This window comes from Rhagoletis zephyria, unplaced genomic scaffold (genome assembly GCF_001687245.7).
Source record: "Rhagoletis zephyria isolate East Lansing unplaced genomic scaffold, Rhagoletis_zephyria_1.1 Rzeph_scaffold_00064, whole genome shotgun sequence".
Lineage (NCBI taxonomy): Eukaryota > Metazoa > Arthropoda > Insecta > Diptera > Tephritidae > Rhagoletis > Rhagoletis zephyria.
Genome location: NW_016157148.1, coordinates 396,255 through 417,735, shown reverse-complemented (window position 1 = coordinate 417,735; position 21,481 = coordinate 396,255). Strand labels below are relative to the sequence as shown.

Below are 21,481 nucleotides of genomic sequence, written 5' to 3'. Positions count from 1 at the left end.
CGGAAAATCCTGATTCTAACAGATGTCAGTAGGTATTCAGAGGTATCTGAACAACTGAGAATAAATCCTACCCAGCCTTGGAGAACGTTTGTCAAGTAAAGTGATAATAAACTACCGTGGACACCAGGTAAACAGGGAATACTTAAGATAATGACGCAGCACTAAACTCAAACTTTACCTAATCTTTTATTGTCGGTAGGCCAGAACGTTTTCAAAAAGGAGCTGAAGAAAGCAAAGAAGGCATGGCAATCACCAGGGGCTGGAGGCCTTTGCTAGAATATGTGCTTAATGGGGCGTATAACCCGAAGAGATATGAACTTCTAATCAACGTCCCTAAAAAGAAGCTCAGAATTATTACCGATATGCTCTATCTCAATAAGAAGAATCAAATCTCAATGTAGATGGTCATAAGCATTTTCGCTCTCTACATCAGAAGATCTGCTGAACTATGTGGGGACCATAGACGAGCTAACCGCTCCAAAATTTGCACCCCATATGTTACTCTGAACACTATATAAGACCTCCTGGGTTTGGTAGGACAAGATATGACATCGTTTAAGAGAGATAATCCAATGACAACCTGTAATCCGTCTACACTATTGTATATTAAATATATTGTCCTTCATTTCGAATAGTAAGAGCCATGATCCAACCACACAAGACCTGACAGATGAGTGAAAAGAAAAAAGTTATATTTTGGCTGACGTTTGTAACGCAAGATGCTTGATGAGATTCAGAAGTGACATGAAATGGTTCAACAGTGTGTCAGACTGTGGGCTTTCTTTCTATGTTTGGCTACTAAATGTACCGCTGTAGGTGGCAGCCACTACTACCTACCTACATAGGCTTAGACGAGAAGAAGAAGAGTAAAATGCGCAATTGATTCGTCGGGTCGCAGTACATGCTTTTTTAATTGTTATATCTAGCTAAATATCTATGAAAGTTCGCATATGAACACATTCCACATATATATGATCGACACCCTAATGCGCATATTATTTACATATGTATTTATATACAAAACCATATTCAGAGAGTTAATAAAAAGCTGCCGGTGAATGTACGAATACCGATTCGCAAGCCGTAATCGCATGCATTCAGAATGCAGGCAAATGAAAAAGAAGAACGCAGAGAGCTTGGATGAATTATCAATAAAGTATACGAACAAATCATGAAGAAAGGAAAGCATGCTCAGTACTGTCCGCCGGTGCATGTATCCGTGCAATTCATTGCAAGGCAGCGCAATGCAGCATAAAGCAACATAACACAACGCCACGCAACGCAACGAAGCTCTACGCATTGCGACGCAGCGTTTGTACTGTTTGCATGCACGGTGATGCTTTACAGCCTTTTCCTGCTGTTTTAAATTTTCGATGCATTTCAAAAATTAATGGGAAGTTGAGCAAATATGTGCGCCAATTTCTATAAAAAATACTCTGGTAACCGCAGTGCGCAAGCAAAAACAATTTGGATTGGTCTGCAGCAGGTGATTGCGTGAATGCGGGAATGCGGAAATGTAAGGGAGAGTGGTAGTCAGGCAAAGGAGCGGTCTGTGGGTTCATTGCAATGCATTGTAGACGCGGCGGCAAAAAAAAAAACTGACCGCTATTGGCTGCTCCAAATACTCGCATATTTATACGTACTTACAGTCGTATGCGTATTTGTAGCCGTTTGTGAATGTGTGTTTGTGTTTTACAAACATACGAACTATGCGAGAGTAGCCCACCAAACAATTTGTTAAGATATTTTTTCGCAATCGTTAGTCGCGTTTAAAGATGTTGCAGTAATCCGAACTGATTTCGTAGAGAAATAGCTTAATGATTTCGTAACTTAACTAAATCGTAAGGAAGTGCCTGTACGAAATCAAACCGAATTTGTCTTCACGTAATCTTTTTGCTTTAATCTTTGCAAAATCGTTTAGTGAAGTTATCGAAGTGAAATCTTTTTGAAACTGTCCCGTTCACCCCATTTAAAATGGAGGAAATGTTGTTTATTGGAAAACGCAAGAATATAAACTACTAAGTCGGGACTTTATCTTTTGGTCGTATTACCGACTTCGCGTTTTTACTGGAATGGGGTAAACTGACCGCAAGTCTATTTTTTTTTAATTGGATGTACACGATTTCGCTACAAACTCGCATTCTGCAGATAAAAATACCTAACTTTTGGTTGAAACTTTTTCTCGGAAGCGCCTTTTTCAACATCTGAATGACCTCCATCGAACATCAACCCATTAAAGGACTTCTAAAAGCTTTTCAAAGTCCAATACTTCCCTGACCTCTCTGAAGGCAAGACTTAGCAATTCGGAGCAAAATGTTCAAACACTCCTTTGAGTAGGGCAAACCCCTCAACTTCCTAATATTTTTACACGTTTTCTGTAGGATCTCCAATTTCGGTATTTTAAATAGAATTTAACATTTGCTTCCTTGTCTTTAAGGGATTTTTTGTTGAACCTGTTTAATTTTACTTTAACTTCACTTTACTACCCGCAAAAATTACTTCAATTGGGTTATTACTTTCAGAGCGAAAGTTTTTCGAGTCTTTTTCAAAAGATCTGATTGTCGTAAAACTCGGATGCTTCGGTGTGGGGAGTGGTAACGAATTCGTTAAGTACGATCGAAAGACTTTCGACTTTTTTCAGAAAAATCTGATTGCCGAAAAATGCGGATGCTTTAGTTTATGTATTTGTACATATATATGTATGTTTTTTTTTAAATTTATTTACGTACCGTATGCCCATACGCAGAAAGACGCAATCGAGCTTCCCATATATGTACACTTTAAACTCGCCAGCAACGCACAGTTACTCGTACGCGTGCCAGGATATAAAGGCAAGCGCCGCCAAGGATGTTGTGTTGTTCGATTTTTGTATGCTCACTGTTTCGATTTTTAACTTTTTTCTTGAAATGCAATGCCAACATTTGTTGATTTATAGCGAGCCTTTTTTCCAGTAGCGGTGAACTTTTTTAACTAGTAAAAACTAAAATATACTCGTAACAACAAACGGGGAAAGAGAGTGAGAGAGAGTTGCAACCAGAAAAGAAGAATATGAAGAAAATGAAAAGCAACCAAAATGAATTAAAAAAAAAGAGTAAAAGTTAAATGGGAAAGACAATGACAAGAATTGCAGCTGCGGCTCGAATGTTAAGCAAATAAAATATTGTATGGTTCATAGTCGTTTGTATGCGCCTGCCACATACATATGTATGCATGCACATTAGGGCGGGTCGAAAAACACAAAATGTGTGATACGTAAGCTATCCCTTATTCTAGAAAAGAAATCCCGTTTCTCTGCGACAATATCTTCAGTCAGCGGAATGAGCTTGAAAAATTTAAAATAATTTGACCCACCCTAACAAAGTGAATGGGTATATTGAAACACATGAAAGTCTGTCCATTTGTTCATATCAAATCAAATTGGCTCGAAATGGCCAACTTGTCTGCACATAAGTATGTATACCTATGCTTGGGTAAATATGTGAAGGGCCAGCATCAAAGTTAGAGACTGGGAGTTCTTTGCTCTATGTTTCTTAGCTACTAAGCTATTGTACTTAAGAAATTTTCGTTACTTTATGTGAGCTTTCTTTTATCTTAAGAAGTACTACGGTATAACTTTATTTTGATTCAATACAAAAGGCCAGTGAGGGCAGCGTGGTAGCGAAATTTTCAAAATCTTTTAAAGAAGCAGAAAATCATGGCAAGGGCTAGATTAATTAATTAATTAATTAATATATACATACATGCCGTGCATAATACGCAAAGCCTTCTACGTTAAATTTTTCCCCCCCAGAACCACTTTTGGGGTTTATCTGCCTCTAATGTCAAGGAAAATCAAGTGCTTCAATCAATTAAGTGATATCCCCAACGGGAGCGTCCATGTCTATGCCGTTATAAAGTTCATACATTTTATCGTTTACGGTATTCACCGTTGCCAAAGTGTTAACACTCCTAATTCAATCACTGAATTCTTCTCCGAATGCTAGAAGGGACCTATCTTCGGGCGTTATCATTGTTAACATATGTTCCCGGAAAAATGTTTCCTAATAATGGTTCTATATGATCCTTTGAGCTCATGTCGAAATGGGGATTTTCGGATACTACATACTTACATACATATTTTTAAATACATTTTTTATGCATAAATAAAAAAATTTTATTTCTAATGTAAACATTTTAATTAAAAATGTTATTGATACATAGGAGTCATTCCATATGAAATCGTCTGGAAAAAAAAATCGTAGCCGACCCACTTTCGATTCTGCTGTTAGAGTATCCAAAGAACAGAATTTATGCAAAATATAATTTTTACAAACTCTTGTTTCCGCCTGCTCGAATTAAAACTAAAAAAAATCGCAATTTTTAAGCTTTAAGAAATTTAGCAGTAAAATGTTTCTTTTTTAAGAATATGTATATCTACTTGAGGCGGCATTTTGAAGGGAAAAGGTGACAGTTTTATGGTAAGCAAAGAAAATCTTATAACTGAATACCTCCGAGTAATTTCTGAGTCTTAAAATTACGTGTCTTTTCGTAATTTTTTGTTCAGATCGGTGGATATCTCAGTCGTTGTCGTCAAGTTCCACTAACGGCAGTCCTAAGAAGCGTACAGCCTCAATAGGGTCGGTCCATAGGGACAAAGGCGTTCGGGTCGGTTGTCGGGTTTTCCGGGCATACGATGAGATGTTTCGAGTCATGGGGTGTCTCTCCGCATGCCAGACACTCATTAGGTACATCTGCGTTTAGTCTGCTCAGGTATGAGTTTAACCTGCTGCAGATGAAGCTCCGTCTCGTCAAGCCTTTCCAATCAGCTTTAGAAAAGTTGATATAGCTCCGGTGTTGCGCAGAAGGAAAGTCGGTTGGTTTATCAATCGAGATGACTATGGGTAGATGGTCTGATGCCAAAGTCAGCATAGGTCGCCATGATACGTTGTTTATCAGACCAGCGCCGACTATTGTTATGTCTGGCGAGCTGCAGCAGCTGCCCACACTAAATGATCATGTTGCCTGCTTTATAAAAACATGAAACTATTTAACAGAATCTATAGTTAATATCTTTAACTTAATGTGGCTGTACCGCGCGTCTTGTTGTTTTTATGTTTAGTGTATGTAAAAGTGGTTTTTATATAGGGAAAATTTACTCACTTTTATAATCTTACATTATTGTACTTGATTACACTGGGTCAAAAGTTTGTGTTTTATTTCTGTTCCCCTATGCATTTGTCATGTAGAATCGGCAACTGATTTTGGAAGTCGAGTTAATTTTTTATTCTCTGGATAAGTTTTCGAGATATTTTCAATTTACCGTTCTTCAGTTTAAGTCAAAAATTGGTTCCACTTAATCACGTATAAGATATATGAACCAATTTAACACTCTTAATATTAAATATGGCAAATGAAAGCTAACAAAATTCTCCATATACCGTATATACACCGCTTTCCGATTTCCGAACTGATTGTTTTTGAGAAATTAGTTAATCATTCTAGTTTTTTTTTTATTTTTTTATGAAAAGAATTAAAAAAATCAAACATGAACAGAAGAATAAAAAAAACAGATTCTGTGCCAATTTTTTCCATTTGTGTTAAGGCCTGTTCTGATACAAAAAAAAATCAAGTTACTAATGAAGCAAATCGAAGAAAGTAGAAGAAGAAAGAAGAAATACCCAAAGAGTTTTTGTATGAAAAATTAGCAGGAAAGAATGTCACTCATACGCCATGTACACCTGAGTAACACTCTTTTCTGCACATATTTCATACAAAAAAAAAATTTGCGCATTTTCATTTGACCACCCATTACTTCTTTATTTAACCATCGATTTTCTTCATTAGCAATTTGATTTTTTTTAACAGAACAGGCTTTAACACAAACGCAAAAAATGTACACAGAATCTGTTATTTTAAAATTTTTCTCCAGTTGAAGTTTGACTATATTTAATTTTTTATCAAAAAAAAAAAAAAAATCTATATTATTAATTAATTTCTCAGAAAGTACCAGATCTATCGAAAAGTGATTTATGTACGGCTTATGGAGAATTCGGCTAGCCTTAATTTGCTAGTAAATCGCATTGATTTTTGGCAACACCTTCCACTTAAAAAAATTGCTAAAACTCAAAGCGATTTTCTAGCAACTTGAAACTTGCACTTTGTTATACTAAAATTTAATAGGCAATATAACGGCATACTTAGAATTTTCTTAAAAATCTGATTAGAATAAATTCGACAAATTTTTAAGGAGACCGATGAGGGTTAAGTTTACTCGCCCTAAACGTGTTAGATGACTGCGGGTATATGTGCATGAGTACTTAGATGTTTTTATTTTTTTTAGTATATCTTTTTAAAGATTTTATTTAAATACAATTTCGCGATGCAATCTTGTTCTTAATGCAAAACAAAAGATAATGCATGGAGTAGGATAAGTATGCCAACATTTTGGATCAAAAACATGTATTTTTTTCGAAAAATGTAACTAATGACATTTACTCATATACATACATAATTATGTATGTTTGTTGTATTACAACAGCGGATACCCTACATATGCATGCACACGCACTGCGTAATCCACACATGTATCTTTGGAGACAGTACGTCACTTGCATTCTCAAAATTCGGCACGTCTTGGACAACTCTCATTTGTCCAAACTGATCAAAACAAAATATGTACGCAGCAATGTGAATGGGATTTAAGGCATACTTAATAGCTCAAGTTTGTATACGTACATACCTACACAAATAAATATGTGTGTACATACATACATATGTATGTATGCATTTAGGAGGAGTTTTCATTCATCCTTATACTCGCACTAGCACAAACAAACATATGCGCTAAATACGATTTGGAATCTACCCAAGCTCCATTTATCAGCGTTATTGACCAAAGGAACTGCAATAAAAAGTGCAATATTTCAATTTAACCGCTTGGTGGCCTTTTACCCCGAAACAACGCATATCACAAACACCAACGACTGTCCCTTAACCCTACTAAACGCAATCCAACGCTACCACCAAACGTTGTGGTCACCGCCACAGCTACATACGCTCCTGCTGCTGCTCTGAATCTATGCCACTTTGTTGTTAGTGTTATTGTCGTTTACTGCGCTTGGTAGCAATTTAACGTACAGAGGATTTTATTACTCTCGGTGCACATTCTCAACTTTGTTGTTGAGCCACATTGAATGTCGTTGTCGCCCGGTGTGTTGTGTGATGAGTTTGTTCTGTGTAAGACGCAAGTTGCATTGCTAGCAGCTTACGAGTAACTGGCGTAAAAGGTGGCGGGGGTGAGTGCGCTGTGCTGCGCCGATGTTGCTACTGATTGCAACTGCAAGTTGTGTGTCGCAACTTGAAGTTTTCCAATTGGTATCAAAGTTTCATGCTATTTTCCACATGCTACGCTCCGTGTGCGCCTTCCCTCCGTAAACCCCGTCTCGCACTCCGTCGCACCCCACTTCTGGTCACAATTATTGTCATCTCTAATGTGACGACATTTTCTGTAACTCTCGTTCATTCTGTTTCGTTTTTTTTTGGTATCTTTTCAGTGGCATTCGTCGGCAACGAGCTGGTGACGAGCGTTCGTGGTGAGGAGTGTGGCCAGGAGGAGTTCACAAAATGTGCTGAGCCTCTGGAAATGCTACATTTAACCTCCGAGTTTTCCATCGGCCCTGCCAAGAAGGACGAACTGGATAAACTTTGCAAGTAAGTCAACGCTATCAACGATAGAAGAAAAAGTTTCTTTTTTTTCAATTATTTAATTCCACACTTTCCGTTTGCCCCGATTTCTTTTCGAATTTCGTGATGAAAAAGCTGCTTGCTGAATACCTCACCTGGTGGCGGCGGTCGGCCGGTCGGTCGGTCGGTCGGAGACTACTGACTACTCTCGCAGTTAGTTGCGCGGCTCATCAGTACAAAGCACTAATGGCAGGGTGCAAGTAATTACTGAGCGCAGCCGAATTTCGTAGCTTCTTGTTTCTTTTCTGTTTTCTTGATTTGGTGCAAAAATTAATTGCGCTGCACAATTTGCGGTTTTTACTAGCAAAATTAATATTATCTTCTAATTTCCACCAAATGTAAAAGAAACTTGTGTTTTTTTTTGTTTTTTGTTTTTGGTAACAGACTGCCTGCAACTATCAGCTACAAACCATCGTCAATTATAGTTAGTGCAATCAGTTGCCATAAGTAGAAAATGTTGGCGGTACGAAAATCGACTTGGTATAAAATCTTAATTAATTGAAGTCATTATCAAGGAGAGTAATACATAAGCGTAAAATGTGTGCATGCATAACCGATGTACTTATGTATGTGTGTATATATATGTATGCATGTATCCGGTGACTAGGAAGAAATAGATTATGTTTCAATATGCATTACGGTCAATAAATTCGGAAGTTGTTGCTATTTTTAGAACTTAAATAATTAAAGATAACATTGTGCGACAGCCAAAAAAAAAGACGCAAATGCGGTATGGCGAATGTGGTTTCCCTAATGCTGGATTTACATGAGGCGATTTTTTTCGGCGATTCCACATTACTCAAGGAAAATCGCTCGTGTAAATGGTAATTCAAAAATCGTTTGCCTCAAAGTAGACAGCAATTCAACTTTTGCATGCGATTATCGCCTGTAAAAAAATCGCCTCGTGTAAAGGCAGCTTAATTTGGTCATAAGACGACTTAAATTATTTGAAAATTCCGTAAAATTTAATGGCACATATTTTTGTTGGACATTTTTAACCACAATTTCTGAACCGTGTTCGCAGTTTTAACCCTTGTTTGGGTAAAATTTAGTAATTTGCCGTCCCGTCCGGATTTATTTATCTCAAATTTGGTACACACCTTTAATTCTTATGACAATACTTGTTGCGGAAAGTTGAAGCAGTGATCTAGCGCTGCCGGCAAAACTGGCGCTTAATACGTACATATGTATGTATAACTGTCTGCGTAACAAACAGCCCTTGGCCGGGGGTTCCAGAGTTTTCCAATTGTTCCTCCAAAAAATGTATAAGGCTGCCGAGTATTCTTTATCCCTACTCTTATCCTGTCTAGTTAACTTCCTAAAACATCAAGCCGCAGCGCCGAGAAGCTTTACCTTCCGCCGCAAAATCCAACGTCAGAGCATTGAATAACTTCCAAATTATCGCCACAGACGGGTAATGCCTCATCAGCACTATTTCTGATGGCAGCATTAAAGCGGATATTTGCAGCCTCTTACCCTACAAATCACCTGTCGACCTTAAGAAAACATTGGGTCTCATATTCTAAGATTAAAAGAATTTAAACAGCATATGAATCGGTTAACTACCAAATGCATCAAGTCAGAATTTTTCCAATATGGCAAATTTGACGCAGTTCAGCAGAGCTCATTTAAACGAATGGAACTGCATCAAAATTGTCATATAGAAAACAATTTTGACTTATTCCCGTTGGTAATTAACCGATTCATATAGTAACCTCCTCTACAAAAAAAGAATTGAAGTTAATGCATACACGAAGAGCGTGCCATCACCTCTACTATGGAACATCGCTGTTCTCAGCTTCTTGAAGGAAATAGAAGAAGCGGCGCCATGGTAGTCTACGTCAACGAAATTGTCGTTTTGGCTACGGAGAAATATCTAGTAACTCTGACTATTCTTATGCAGGGTCTACACCAGGGATGGAAAAAGGAAGGAAGAAATTGTACCTAACAGCAGACGAATGTACCTAAAAAATGTGTATGTACATTTTCACATTACGTCAAATCTGTCCAACAGTACGAAATTATGGTGAAAATCTGCCATGCCTGATTTTTGGATAACGTTCTCTAATATGTCAAGATCTGTGTAAACTGCAGCCGGATCCCGGAATTCACTACCGTTAATTTTTTCCAAAAGAATAGCCGGTCCAACAAAAAAAAAACCTTTACCAGATTTGGCTGATTAACACATTGCATTTGTTACTTTTCCATGTTGCGTACTTTTAGGCCCCACTGCTTTTCATTTAGAGAATTTTGGCGACGAAAATTTAGCTTAGCGATTGTCAGGACCCCACTGCTGGAAGAACTTTTCGAGGCCAAACAAAGTTTTAGAATAATTTTCTTTCATCAACCCCTGACCCCATGCTTTTGACAATGCTTCTGAAAAATTTCTTCGCCAAAACCTTTATATACAGGCCAGGTTCTCGCATTCGCTTGGTGTCTTCGTATGTCGCCAAAATGTTGTTTGGCTTCGGAGAGGTCTACTATATAATTTATGTAATTCAATGGATATTTAAAAATGTGTGTTTGATCTATTTTACATTAAATACTATTACATTTGAACTTTTCAAGGGTATGGCACTGTAGACATCCATTATTTCGAAACCATAAATAACTTTGTTTACTTAGGAGCCAGCCTACTGTCAGTCAGGGCTCGAATGAAGCTTAACTCTTGCCCGCTTGTGCTTATTTAGGCTTAGGCTGAAAAAGGTACAATTGTACCTACTTTTCCATCACTGGTCTACACGCTGTTGCAGGAGCGAAATGATGAAAATTCTTTCAAAAGGACTTGTATTAAAATTAATGGCTCATTTTGGTTATAATCTTAGTGATTAAAAGGCTTGATTTCAAAAGATACAAAATGTGCCCACAATATTGAGGCATGCGCTTATATAAATTTAGCTTTTGGGCGAATATCGAATCCACTTCACTTATTATCTCTACCACGCAGTTCTAAGTTGATAAATTTAAAATTTTTATTGTGTAGACTTGAAGAAGCTAATGACTTAAAAGTCTTTTGCTTCTACAATCCACATCATGGAGCACCACAATGAACGCACGTAACTACACTTTTTTTTCGAAAATTTAAAACAACAGGTTTTCCTTAATACTAACATATAGATACACATACGCTGCTGCAAAACCATGCGCGAAAAAAGTTAACTTTAAATTTTGATTTGAAACGTCGTGTTTTTGTTTTCGTTTCGATATCCATCCGTCCACTTGTCAATTCATCCGTGCGTTTGCTTACGTGCTCTCAGGACCAGGACAGTGCTCGCTCAACAATTACTTATTGTGGTATTGTCGTACAGCATTCCTCACGGCATTTTTTCTCGTTTATACCGGACAACCTTAGCTTTTGTATGCCTATTTAGTTACTCAAAAATGAGTGTTGATTGCACGCTAGCACTCCATTGCCAGGAGCAGTTCGTTTTTCATTTTAAGTGACCTTATCATTCATTGGTCGACGTTAAGCACTTGGTATTCAGCATTCGATGATGAGTTTGTCCATTACCAACTAAGACTGTGCTAGTTAGTCTCTTTCGTGTAAAACAAAAAGGACACAGTTATGCACACACACACACACATGCATTCATATTGTGCGCATAAAAATCGAGTTCATTTAAAATTCTAAGCGGATCATCTGTTTTACGAAATGAGTTTGAAAAAAAAACCTTCGGTTCGTTACATAAGTAAAGTAAAGTAGAAGCATGCAGCATATTGAATTTTCCAAGTAACATTTTTTTAACATTACAATAGGCAGGAAGGTGGATTAGTATTGATATGGAAAAATCAAGAAATCATAAAAGTTTTATGTGTTTGTTAAATATGTGAACAAATGTAATTTCGAGCGGTGTCGAACGCCTAGGTGAATGTGTGTATGTATTCCCACGCTTTTGTGTTCCTTTGCCGTTAACATTCTCAAAAGTTCGTACTTTCATGTTTATATGTATGCACATTAGGGCGCAGTAATTTGTCCGGAGCAAAATTTTCGAAGAATATGTATAGCTAATTAAAATTCTACGATTAATTCTAAGCAAAAATGGTGACCAAACTATATATACCAAAAATGACGTTTGACCCTCCCAATTATCAAAAGAAAAAGCATTATAATGTATGAAGAAAACACAAAATTTCATAAATGAAAAATTAATTTCGTTCTAAAAAACAACAATTATAATACACTGATTTTTCTTTACAAAATTGTGAGGATCAAACGTCATTTTTCGCATTTTTGTTTAGAATCGAACGTAGAATTCGAGTATTACATACACTTTTTTCGAAATAAAATTATTCCGCCCTAATGTACATACTTGAATTTAGTTAGGAATCATTTCTAGTCATATGTTTTTGAGCCAACATTGTATGTAAGTATATGCATTGAAACAATGACTTGAAAAAGAGACAAAAATAAGAACAGCAGCAAATGATTTCACTTAGACCCAGCCGAAAAAATTTAGGAACCTAGGAAGCTTCAGTGTCTTAACATCAATTTCTTCTGTTAACCCGCAAAATAAGTGTTGTTTTCTAGAACACTGTCCAGTTTGATGTTAACTGAAGTGCTGGTTTGCTAAGTAGGTGGACAACAAACTCCTACAAACCTTGCAGGATTATTGGTTTTACCACCTGCGGCACGCCATATTTTTTCAGTACTTAGAGTTGCCTCCTCTTGATATACATAACTCAGAGGTAACATAACATTTTCTGCCACAAAAATATCCAGAGCAGCCCCTTTTCTTGCTAGGTCCTCGGCCATATCGCTGCCTTGAATCATTGTCCAAATGAGATTTTTAATTTATTTTTATTAATTACATACATTCATTTATATTTTTTTTTACTATATTTATAGACAATTAAAGTTTATTGATATATTTTTTTAGTGAACTAAAAAAAGGCGTCCGTTGCATCCAAAGTTATACGCGGCGCTGTATGCCGCTACAGCAAAGAAACCAGTTCAATAAGTTATACCATGGCACAAATCAATTCATTCGTGACTTGTGTATTAAAGGGGAATTCCAGGATGGTGAGTTAAAAATATGCCCATATACATAAATATAAAGTAATTCTTTTTATAATTTCTATTTTTTAGAGTATTTGAAACATGCGCCCTGCTCGGAAATGGCCAAGAAAGAATTTGAGGTGTGCGCCAATCGTTATAAGGAGACAATGGTTTTCCTGAAGCCGAATAAGAATCAAGAAAGTCACGAGAATATTACTTTAAATGAAAATATAAAAACAATCTGCTGGTGCGTAAGAGTTGGGGACAGTTATAAATAGTCGTATACATACATTCATATGTTGTACATATTTAAGTTGCTAAAAAAAAATGTAAAACTTCTTTTTTCGGTTTTATTTACAGTTCAATTAATGAGTTAGTTGATTGTTCAGAGGATGCAGCGCGTAAAATATGTGGTCCCGATGCAGCGAAATTCACACGCGAACTGGTTGATAAATATGCGAATAGCTTAACTAAGGTGAGTTAGTTTTAAAAGTATTGCTTGCAAAGTGTCCATGAAAAATTTGTATATTTCTGAAAGTCAAGGCACATAAGCTGGCATCGATTCTACAAATCGACTGCTGAGTGGAAGACCGACCTATCTCGGCCGCCAGTTCGAAAACGCCCTACGAATTCTGAAATAGGGCGTTCTTCAAACAAATTCTGTGATAGGGCGTTCTTGAAAAGTTTTTTGAGATAGGCCGTCTTCGAACTGGCTGCCGGAATAGGTCGATCTTCCACTCAGCAGTCAAAATACAAAAATTACGTACACATATTTGATTATTTTAAATACCCATATTGTTTTTCGAGTAAATTTTTTTTTTTTGTTATTCTCCTATAAAGATATTGTCCCAGCTTTAACCAAAACCATATAAATCACAGTTTCCCACTTTATAAACATTTTAAGAAAATTTAACAAATTTTACATTTTTAAATCTTAATAATAAAGTGCAAACGGCTAAAAATCCTGTTGATTTTTGAGATTTTTTTTTTGGTGACGGTGAATTTCTTATGAAATGAAATGCGGGAGACCGTTCGCAACCAAATTTCAAAAAATCGACGCCAGTTTTTGTAAATTGCACTTGTTATATATAAAAAAAAGCAAAACCAAACTAAAGAGAAATCATTAGACTAAAACTGCATGGGCTATAAAACTGCATACCCAAAAATGTTCTAAAGTTTCATATTAAAAAGTTGATATTTTGAGTAAAGTTTGAAATTGTGATTTTTATAGTTTTGGTTAAAGCTTGGACGGTATTTTGATAGAAAAATAACAAAATATTTAGCTAAAAAAACATTACGAATATTTAAAAAAAAATCAAGTCGTGGTCACTTGCTTCAGTCACTGTATATAATTCTTCAGTTAGAACTTCACTCCAAGCTTTTCAGGCGATGACGCTTCCGGCCAAAATTTTATTTACTAAATACTAAGTACAAAAGTTTTTAAGTATTTTTGTTGCAGTAAATACCAAAATAGTTTTTTGGATGTTACTTAATACCGTCTTTGATAGGACGTTCATACTTTAATTGTGCTTTAGGTTTATTTATTGAATTATTTTGACAGCACTAAGTATAAAAGTATTTGGTTATTTTAATCTAACGAAATAACGCATTAAAACATACTCAGACATGTTGGCTTCACATAAAACTTGATACTAAATACTTACTATTTAGTTAGTATAAAAATAAAGAATGTAGCGATTTTCGGAACTAGTATTTGAGATGTTTGCGTCTACTGCGGGTTTTTGGAGACTACTTCGAAATTTTTAGGATTTTTGGCATTCATGGAGCTATTTCGGTATTTTTGGGGCTATTTCGGCATTTTGAGGATTTCCGATATACCCGGAGCTATGTATATCAGGCATTTCAGCATTTCACGATTCTCTGGACTATTTCGGGAGTTTATCTGGGATTATCTGGACTATGTACACCTGGAGATTTTCGGGACTATTTCGGGCCTTTGGAACACTTAAGGGGGTTTCGGGAGTATTTCGGTCTTTGGGACCACTTCTCGCTCGCTGTTCAGGACAGTTTCAGGATTTTTGCGACTGTTTCGGGATTTTCAGAAATAAAGTTTGTTTCTGGTGCGAGAGTATTGTTTCTCTAAAGTACGTAGGTACTTTAAATCAAAGTATTTAGCCTTTGATAAATGCTTTAGAGTTTTTGCTTAATATTTAGCAACTTTTAAATACTTAGGTATTTTTTTAAATTTAATATTTAGCAAATCCTACGTTTTTTTTTATTAATATAGTACCTACGCGTTTTGCTTAAGTTTTTAGATCTCTGCAAATACTAAGTATTTGGGTATTTAGTACCCAAGCTGGTACTTTAAGTACATTAGTTATGATCATCACTGCTGAAACATTTGGAGTATAGTTATGAAAAGAGCTGGGACTTTTATGCAAATTGAATATGCAAAATATAAGCAAAATGTATGCAAACTATATAAACAAATTGTAAAAAAATACATAGTTAGATATGCTAAAAAAAGGTCTTTATGCAACAATTTAAATAACACCTAGGAAACAAGACCGAAGTCGTTTGCACTAGTGTCCATTCTATTAAGATTTCAGAGAAAATTAAACAAGTTTTGTTAAACGCATATCTTCAAACAGCCAACCCTCTCTTCTTCAGCGTCGGAAGAGGAGCAATCTCTTGGAGGGGATGTAGATTGAGAAGCAGTTCGCTGTCAACTACCCTCCAATGACGCAGTTGGTCCTCTTTCTACATTCCGGAAGAGGAAGTATCGAGAGACGAAACGAAAGCAGGGGAAACCCTCTCCTGTGGCTGACCGAACTCTTCTGTCGCTGCATTCAATAAGCGGCCCAGGTCTACGGAGGTTACTCCAGAAGTCAGTGGGACCTTGATGGATGTACCGACATCCAAATCTGCTTGCGGACGTTGCAAGAGAAGGAAACCTGTGGGACAGACACCAATCAGACACCAAGGCTGTCCCAATGCCTCTTCGAGTTATAGTGTGGCACGGTACTGGTGTGGCATTGCCCAATTCCGATCATCCAGACAGACCTCTGGCGCCACGAAACGCTTGCCTCAAACCAAGGGTAGACGTAATGCAAGGGTCGGTCGAGGCAGAACTGCCCTCGCTATTCCCTCGAAGCAACTACGTCTGGAGGTATGGGCACCGGGCAACTTATTGTGAGCGCGTAAAAGGCCATCTGCTCATTGCCGTAATGAGGAGGCTGGGTTAGACTCGGCAGATGACTACTGCGCGGAAATTAATTAATTAATTGCCTCCGGCACTGTGGTCAATGCTAGTTCATAAGAGAGGGATGGAACGATTGTGCTGAAATACCTCTCCCAAGCTAACTGGGATTGGCTCAAAGCTGTGGAGCAAAGAATACCGCTCACAAGGGGAAGAGACTTCACTGTTGTGCCAATTACGAATGAGAGATAAAATTATGAATGGGAGAGTTGATTACGTGCCGTGGGAACGTAGTATAATTCGCTCTGTGAAGAGGGCTGCAGCGGGATTGAAACCTTGAGTCAAACGGCTAGGCTGGTAAAAATTCTGAAGAAGGCCCAAACCACAAGGTAAAAGTTGTTTGTTGCAAGAAATGTGGCTAATGAAGATGCCCTAAGATATGATATTGAGTCTCTCGACTGTCTCAAATCGCCCGGTTCGAATGGCATCCTACCTATTGTACTTAAAGAAGGTGTTTAGCTTTAGTTGGCGAACTTGCGAATGATTTTCACAGCATCGCTTGTACTTGCCTACATACCACAAATAAATTAGATTTGTTCTATGCAGGCGTAGCTGGTCATCACTACTGAGGCAGAAGGAGGTCAGTATGTCGCGTACGGTGTTAACAAGAGCTGCCAGCAAAGAGACGTGCTTATAATAATTTATTTATAAGAAATATGCAAAATATATACAAAGATATGCAAAATATATACAAACATATGCAAAATATTTGTGAAATATACAAAACATAATAGGTCCAAACAGGTCCGGACTTTCTGTTACGTTAAACAAAAATAATCACTTGCATAAATATCTGAGCTCTAGTTATGAATATACTGTTATCTATCTCCTAACAATTGAGGTATTCACAAGGATATAGTAAGTGTCTCATTGCCGTATGCCGGCATCATAATAGTCATATTTGTTATTGCTGTTAAAATGTTGTTCCGTTTTCGGGTCCTCTAAACAAATATCTAACACTTTTGTTAACAACCAAAAATTTTACTTTACGCTTTGTATGACTTTGAAATAACATCTCAATACCTTTCAAAACTTTCAGCTCTACTGCGAGGACTTCACTCGACATCCTGAAATGTGTCACGATGGCCTCAGTGATGATGGTGTGCCTCTGCATCAGTCCCGATTTGGTCGTTCGCCTGCGATTATTATTTCAGGCATAGCTGTAGCCTCGCTGGGATCACATTATTGGAGCAGATAGATGAAGAGTATGGAGACATAAAATTACAAAAACCTTACTTTGCTGCAATTTGTTTCGACGCAGCCATCATTTACAAAATCATTATTTTTTACTCGTATTTATTATTATTTTATTTGTTTATGTTTTGAGAGCAACGAATTTTAGGTGAGTGCGCATTAATATACAATACTTATGTAGGTAGAAATTAAGGTACGAATTTGTGAAATATTATGCGCTAAATGATTGCATTACTTAACGTCTGTATTACATTTAGAGAAAACATTTTGAATTATATTAATAATAAAGCATAATGAAGTTAATATTATAGTTAGTAGGTCATTAACAGAGAAGGTAGTTTAGTGAAAATTTAAACTGTGTTGCTATTACGAAAATTTAAGGGTGCAATTCAGCTCAACACACAAAATTATCTCAACACAAATATTTAGAATTAAAAACAAAAGACCGAAAATTAATATACACACACACACACACATATATAAAAGTATTTGAAATGCTAGATTTAGTGTAAGAGCATGCGTAGAATACATTGAAATTTACTTATTATAATTAAAAAAATAACACACAAAAAGACTTCTGGCAAGTGAAGTATTTTATTAGAATTAAAGATGAATTAAAAGGAGCAATAAATACATACATAAATATATCTGCTACTTATGTACTATTATTTAGTTTATAAATATTTTTCCAACTTTTATTAGCACAAGTAAGATTTGTGAAATTGCATATCACTGTTTAATTATAATTATATTTTAAGTATTTACATATATACATATGTATATACATACAAATTGAATAAAAATTTTAGTTATAAGATCGTGGAATTTTGAGCACACTGCAATTAAATAAACATCCTTTGTGATTCACTTAAACTGAATTTAATTGGAAACGGGTTTGCATTGGAATTTGCTTGCATAAAGAAAGATAAATATATAGGTAAACAGAATATTAGTTTAATTGGCAATTGTTGAAGAGTTAAATAAATTTGCATAAGTTAAAGTATAGTGCTTATCATAACTATGCGACACGCACATATTGACTCGTTTTGAATATTGAAATTTTAACCGATTTCACAAAAAGGAGAAGGTTACCAATTCGTCGGAATATTTTTTTTTTTTATGTATGCTACCGCCTAACTTTGGACCACGTCAATCGATTTCTATATTTCTTTGTTAACCATCACTTTGCGCTCATCATCTTGTTGAAACTCTGCTCTGCTTACATTATATTGTTACGATTATCTTTGAAACCTTGAGGGATTTCCCAAATTCTACGGTTCGTATCGCTGGATTGTTAAATAAATGCTAACGATGACCAAATTAGTACAATGAACTTTATTGTACAGCAAACAATTTACAATACTTGCTAATACCGTAAAAACACTTTACAATACTCGTTAAAGCAATTACATCGCTTTACAAAACTTGTTAACACAATTAAACTTATATAGTCTGTTCCAATAGCAGTCCGGTTTACAGGATTTAGTCAGAACTTACAGGAAGTCGTTCCTATTGACATAAAACCTGTAAGTGGGAACACTTTTGAGAGAGTAACTGAGCAACTGTTCCTAGTCAGAAGTTACAGGATTTAGTCCGGAGTTCTTTTTCCTGTAAGTTCATGAAAAGTATCAAACGATCAGCTGATTTACATGTGCAAACAAAAACAGAAAGCGGTGAAAGCAAAGAACCTTATATTTGTTAAAAAATGGAAGTAAACAACGAAATATTTGAATATGTATAGATTTTAATAATTATTTAGTGATATTTCAGCCAAATCAGTGTAGTACCAATGACATGTAAACAAACCGTCTGACGTTTTTACAGGAAATAGTGCTTTTTGCGTTCCTATGCACTTCTGCATCTGTTCTCCTTTTACTCTCATTTGAGAGCGTAAAATTGTAGTTTGACAGTTCCACAGGTTTTAGTCCGAAGTTCAAAGGAACAGACTAATAGCTTGCTTATTCGCAACTCACTTTACTTGTAGCTTGCTGACTTTTAACTCCGCTGTGTCGTGGCTCTTATATACCTGCGCTCGCACTCATGGCAACTCTCGAACGTTCTGAAGTTTATCGCTCATTCTCTTTCTCTCGCTGTGTTCATCCAACTTGACGTTTCTCTTTGAGGAACATTCTACGTCACTCCTCGAACTTTCTGCCTGCCTCGTTTCGTTGCTCGCTTCAGTGGCTGTTAAGCATTCGTTTGGTTGGTAGGTGTTTAAGTTAAAATGAGATTTAGCAGGCAGGAATAGAGAGAGCTTCGGTTCACTGGTTTCTTTTGGATAGATTTTACTTGTGTGCAAATTTTTTTATCTCGCGTGTTCTTTTGAATGTCCCTTTGAGGGTCATGAAAAGCCGAAACCCCCCCATGACTGAAGCAGATGGAATGCTAGTGCACACAAATGGCTTTTAGGAGGTACGCGGAACCGGAAGCTTCCTAAGGATTCTGTATGAGTTGGTTCGCAGCGGAGTTCATAGGTTCATAACAACAATAGCGAAAATCTCTTAGATTGGTGCTATATAAGATATATCTTCCATACCTCCGATTGTTTAGATATGATTTTTTATATATGTAACTCCTCTATCTATGTATGCTGTGAATGTATACATTTTTTTAAATGTTAAGATGTTCACGAAAGGTATGAAGCCTTCAGCATAGCCGAAGACGGCGCTGCTCTTACTAGCACGAAGACGGCGTTGCTCTTACCGCACTTCACGCGGTTGTAGCTGCGGGCAAAAGCTAGTTATTAAATAAATTTAGTGCAGTGTAATGAAGTCAACTTAGAAATTAGTTTAATATCTAAAGAAAAATTTAATTACACTCAAATATATGCATAAGAACTTAAGGATTTCAAAATGCGCAGAATAATGCGAAAATACTACTTGCACACAAGGCACATACATTTACAAAATCTAAACATTTATTAAGAAAAATTACGAGATTTACAAATAAAAATATAAATAAAGACGTAAGACTACGTATTTATTTAAGCAGTTGTTGAAATAATAGTAATATCTGTTGCAATTACGTATATGGGGCATTCCACGCCAAATCGGACACCATTTGGCTTTTTATGTCATATTTAGTACCGGTTTTTTTAACTTTTATGCCCAGCCGTTTTCGGGATATCTATCACCAAAAGCGTTTTGAAAAACAAAAGTTTTAAAAATAAAGCTTTTAAATGGCATGGTGAAATAATAAACAGGTGAAGTAATAAAACAGCTTTCTCGCTTTATTTCCTTAATTTTCTTGACATTCGGCTATCTCATAGAAATCTTTGAAGATTTTCAAATAATATAGTATCAAATCTTTCTGTCCGCTCTCATTACTACAACTAGTATAATTTCACCATGTTCAATGCAAAATTTTTCGCAAAGTTATGAGCATCTAAAAAAGGTAAATTTTTTTTTTCAAAGAACGTAAATCGCTGGACAAAAAACAACAAAATGCAAACAATTAGGGAGCATAATTAATAATACCTACTAATAGATTGGCGCTTACACATATATTACTTTTTGGCTTCTCCTCCTATTTGTGGCGTGCGCATTGATGTTGTCACACAAAGCGGAGGGACGTACAGTTTCACGCCGACGCCGAGCGGCGATTGTATTTTTATGAGAAGCTGTTTATCATGGCACAAATACACTCGAAGGTTTGCCATTGCCTGCCGAGGGACGACCGCTGTTCGCGGAGTGGAAGCGCGCACTGCTAACCACTACACCACAGCGGGAGCATAATTATAAAACTATTTATAACATAAAAAATTATGACCAAGTGTAGTTCGATTTGACGTGGAATGCCCCATAAACTTGTAATACATAAACTCTAATTAATATAATTTTATATCTTTCTACAGCTGTTCAATATTGAATTCCATGCTATTTGTTGTATATTTACAACATATTTAGTATATGGCCTCGCACATACATGCGCATGTGTATTACAAAATTTTATTCAACACATTAAAGTTCAGTAAAAATTGTAAATTACAGCAAATGGTAAGGTAAAAGCAAAGTTCTTGTCCGATATTGAAATACAGTCAATTACGAAAGTGTTACATTTATCGGTAACCAATATCTGATTTGTTGTTTTATTTTTCCTGTTACAAATTGTAGCGACACTTCAATTTAGCGGCCGTTCGCTGGGCACAAACGTTCAAATGCACGTGTAAGTAAACTCGTGTGTACTGCGCGAACAACATGGAGTACTTACATCTTCTTCATACTCTCACTTCACCACGGATTCGCCACAGTTTTGTCGCACCGCTTTCACGCTCCGTTGCAGCACTTTCGCATATAAGTGGAAAACCGCATACCGGATGCGACACAAATCGCCAAATGAAACGAAACCAC

General features: G+C 36.4%; 1 protein-coding gene across 13 annotated transcripts in view; it reads left to right on the top strand.

The window, feature by feature from the left end:
- Positions 1-17,667, top strand: part of LOC108370922 (uncharacterized) — a 63,100-nt gene extending 45,433 nt beyond the window's left edge. For all 13 annotated transcript variants that reach the window (XM_017626405.1, XM_017626455.1, XM_017626434.1 and 10 more), the window contains 5 exons: positions 7,533-7,689; positions 12,600-12,742; positions 12,809-12,965; positions 13,079-13,193; positions 16,978-17,667. In XM_017626405.1, coding sequence (XP_017481894.1) covers positions 7,533-7,689; positions 12,600-12,742; positions 12,809-12,965; positions 13,079-13,193; positions 16,978-17,136 — 731 coding nt within the window. In that variant the 3' untranslated portion in view covers positions 17,137-17,667. The remainder of the gene's footprint in view (positions 1-7,532; positions 7,690-12,599; positions 12,743-12,808; positions 12,966-13,078; positions 13,194-16,977) is intronic.
- The last annotated feature ends 3,814 nt before the right edge of the window (positions 17,668-21,481 follow it).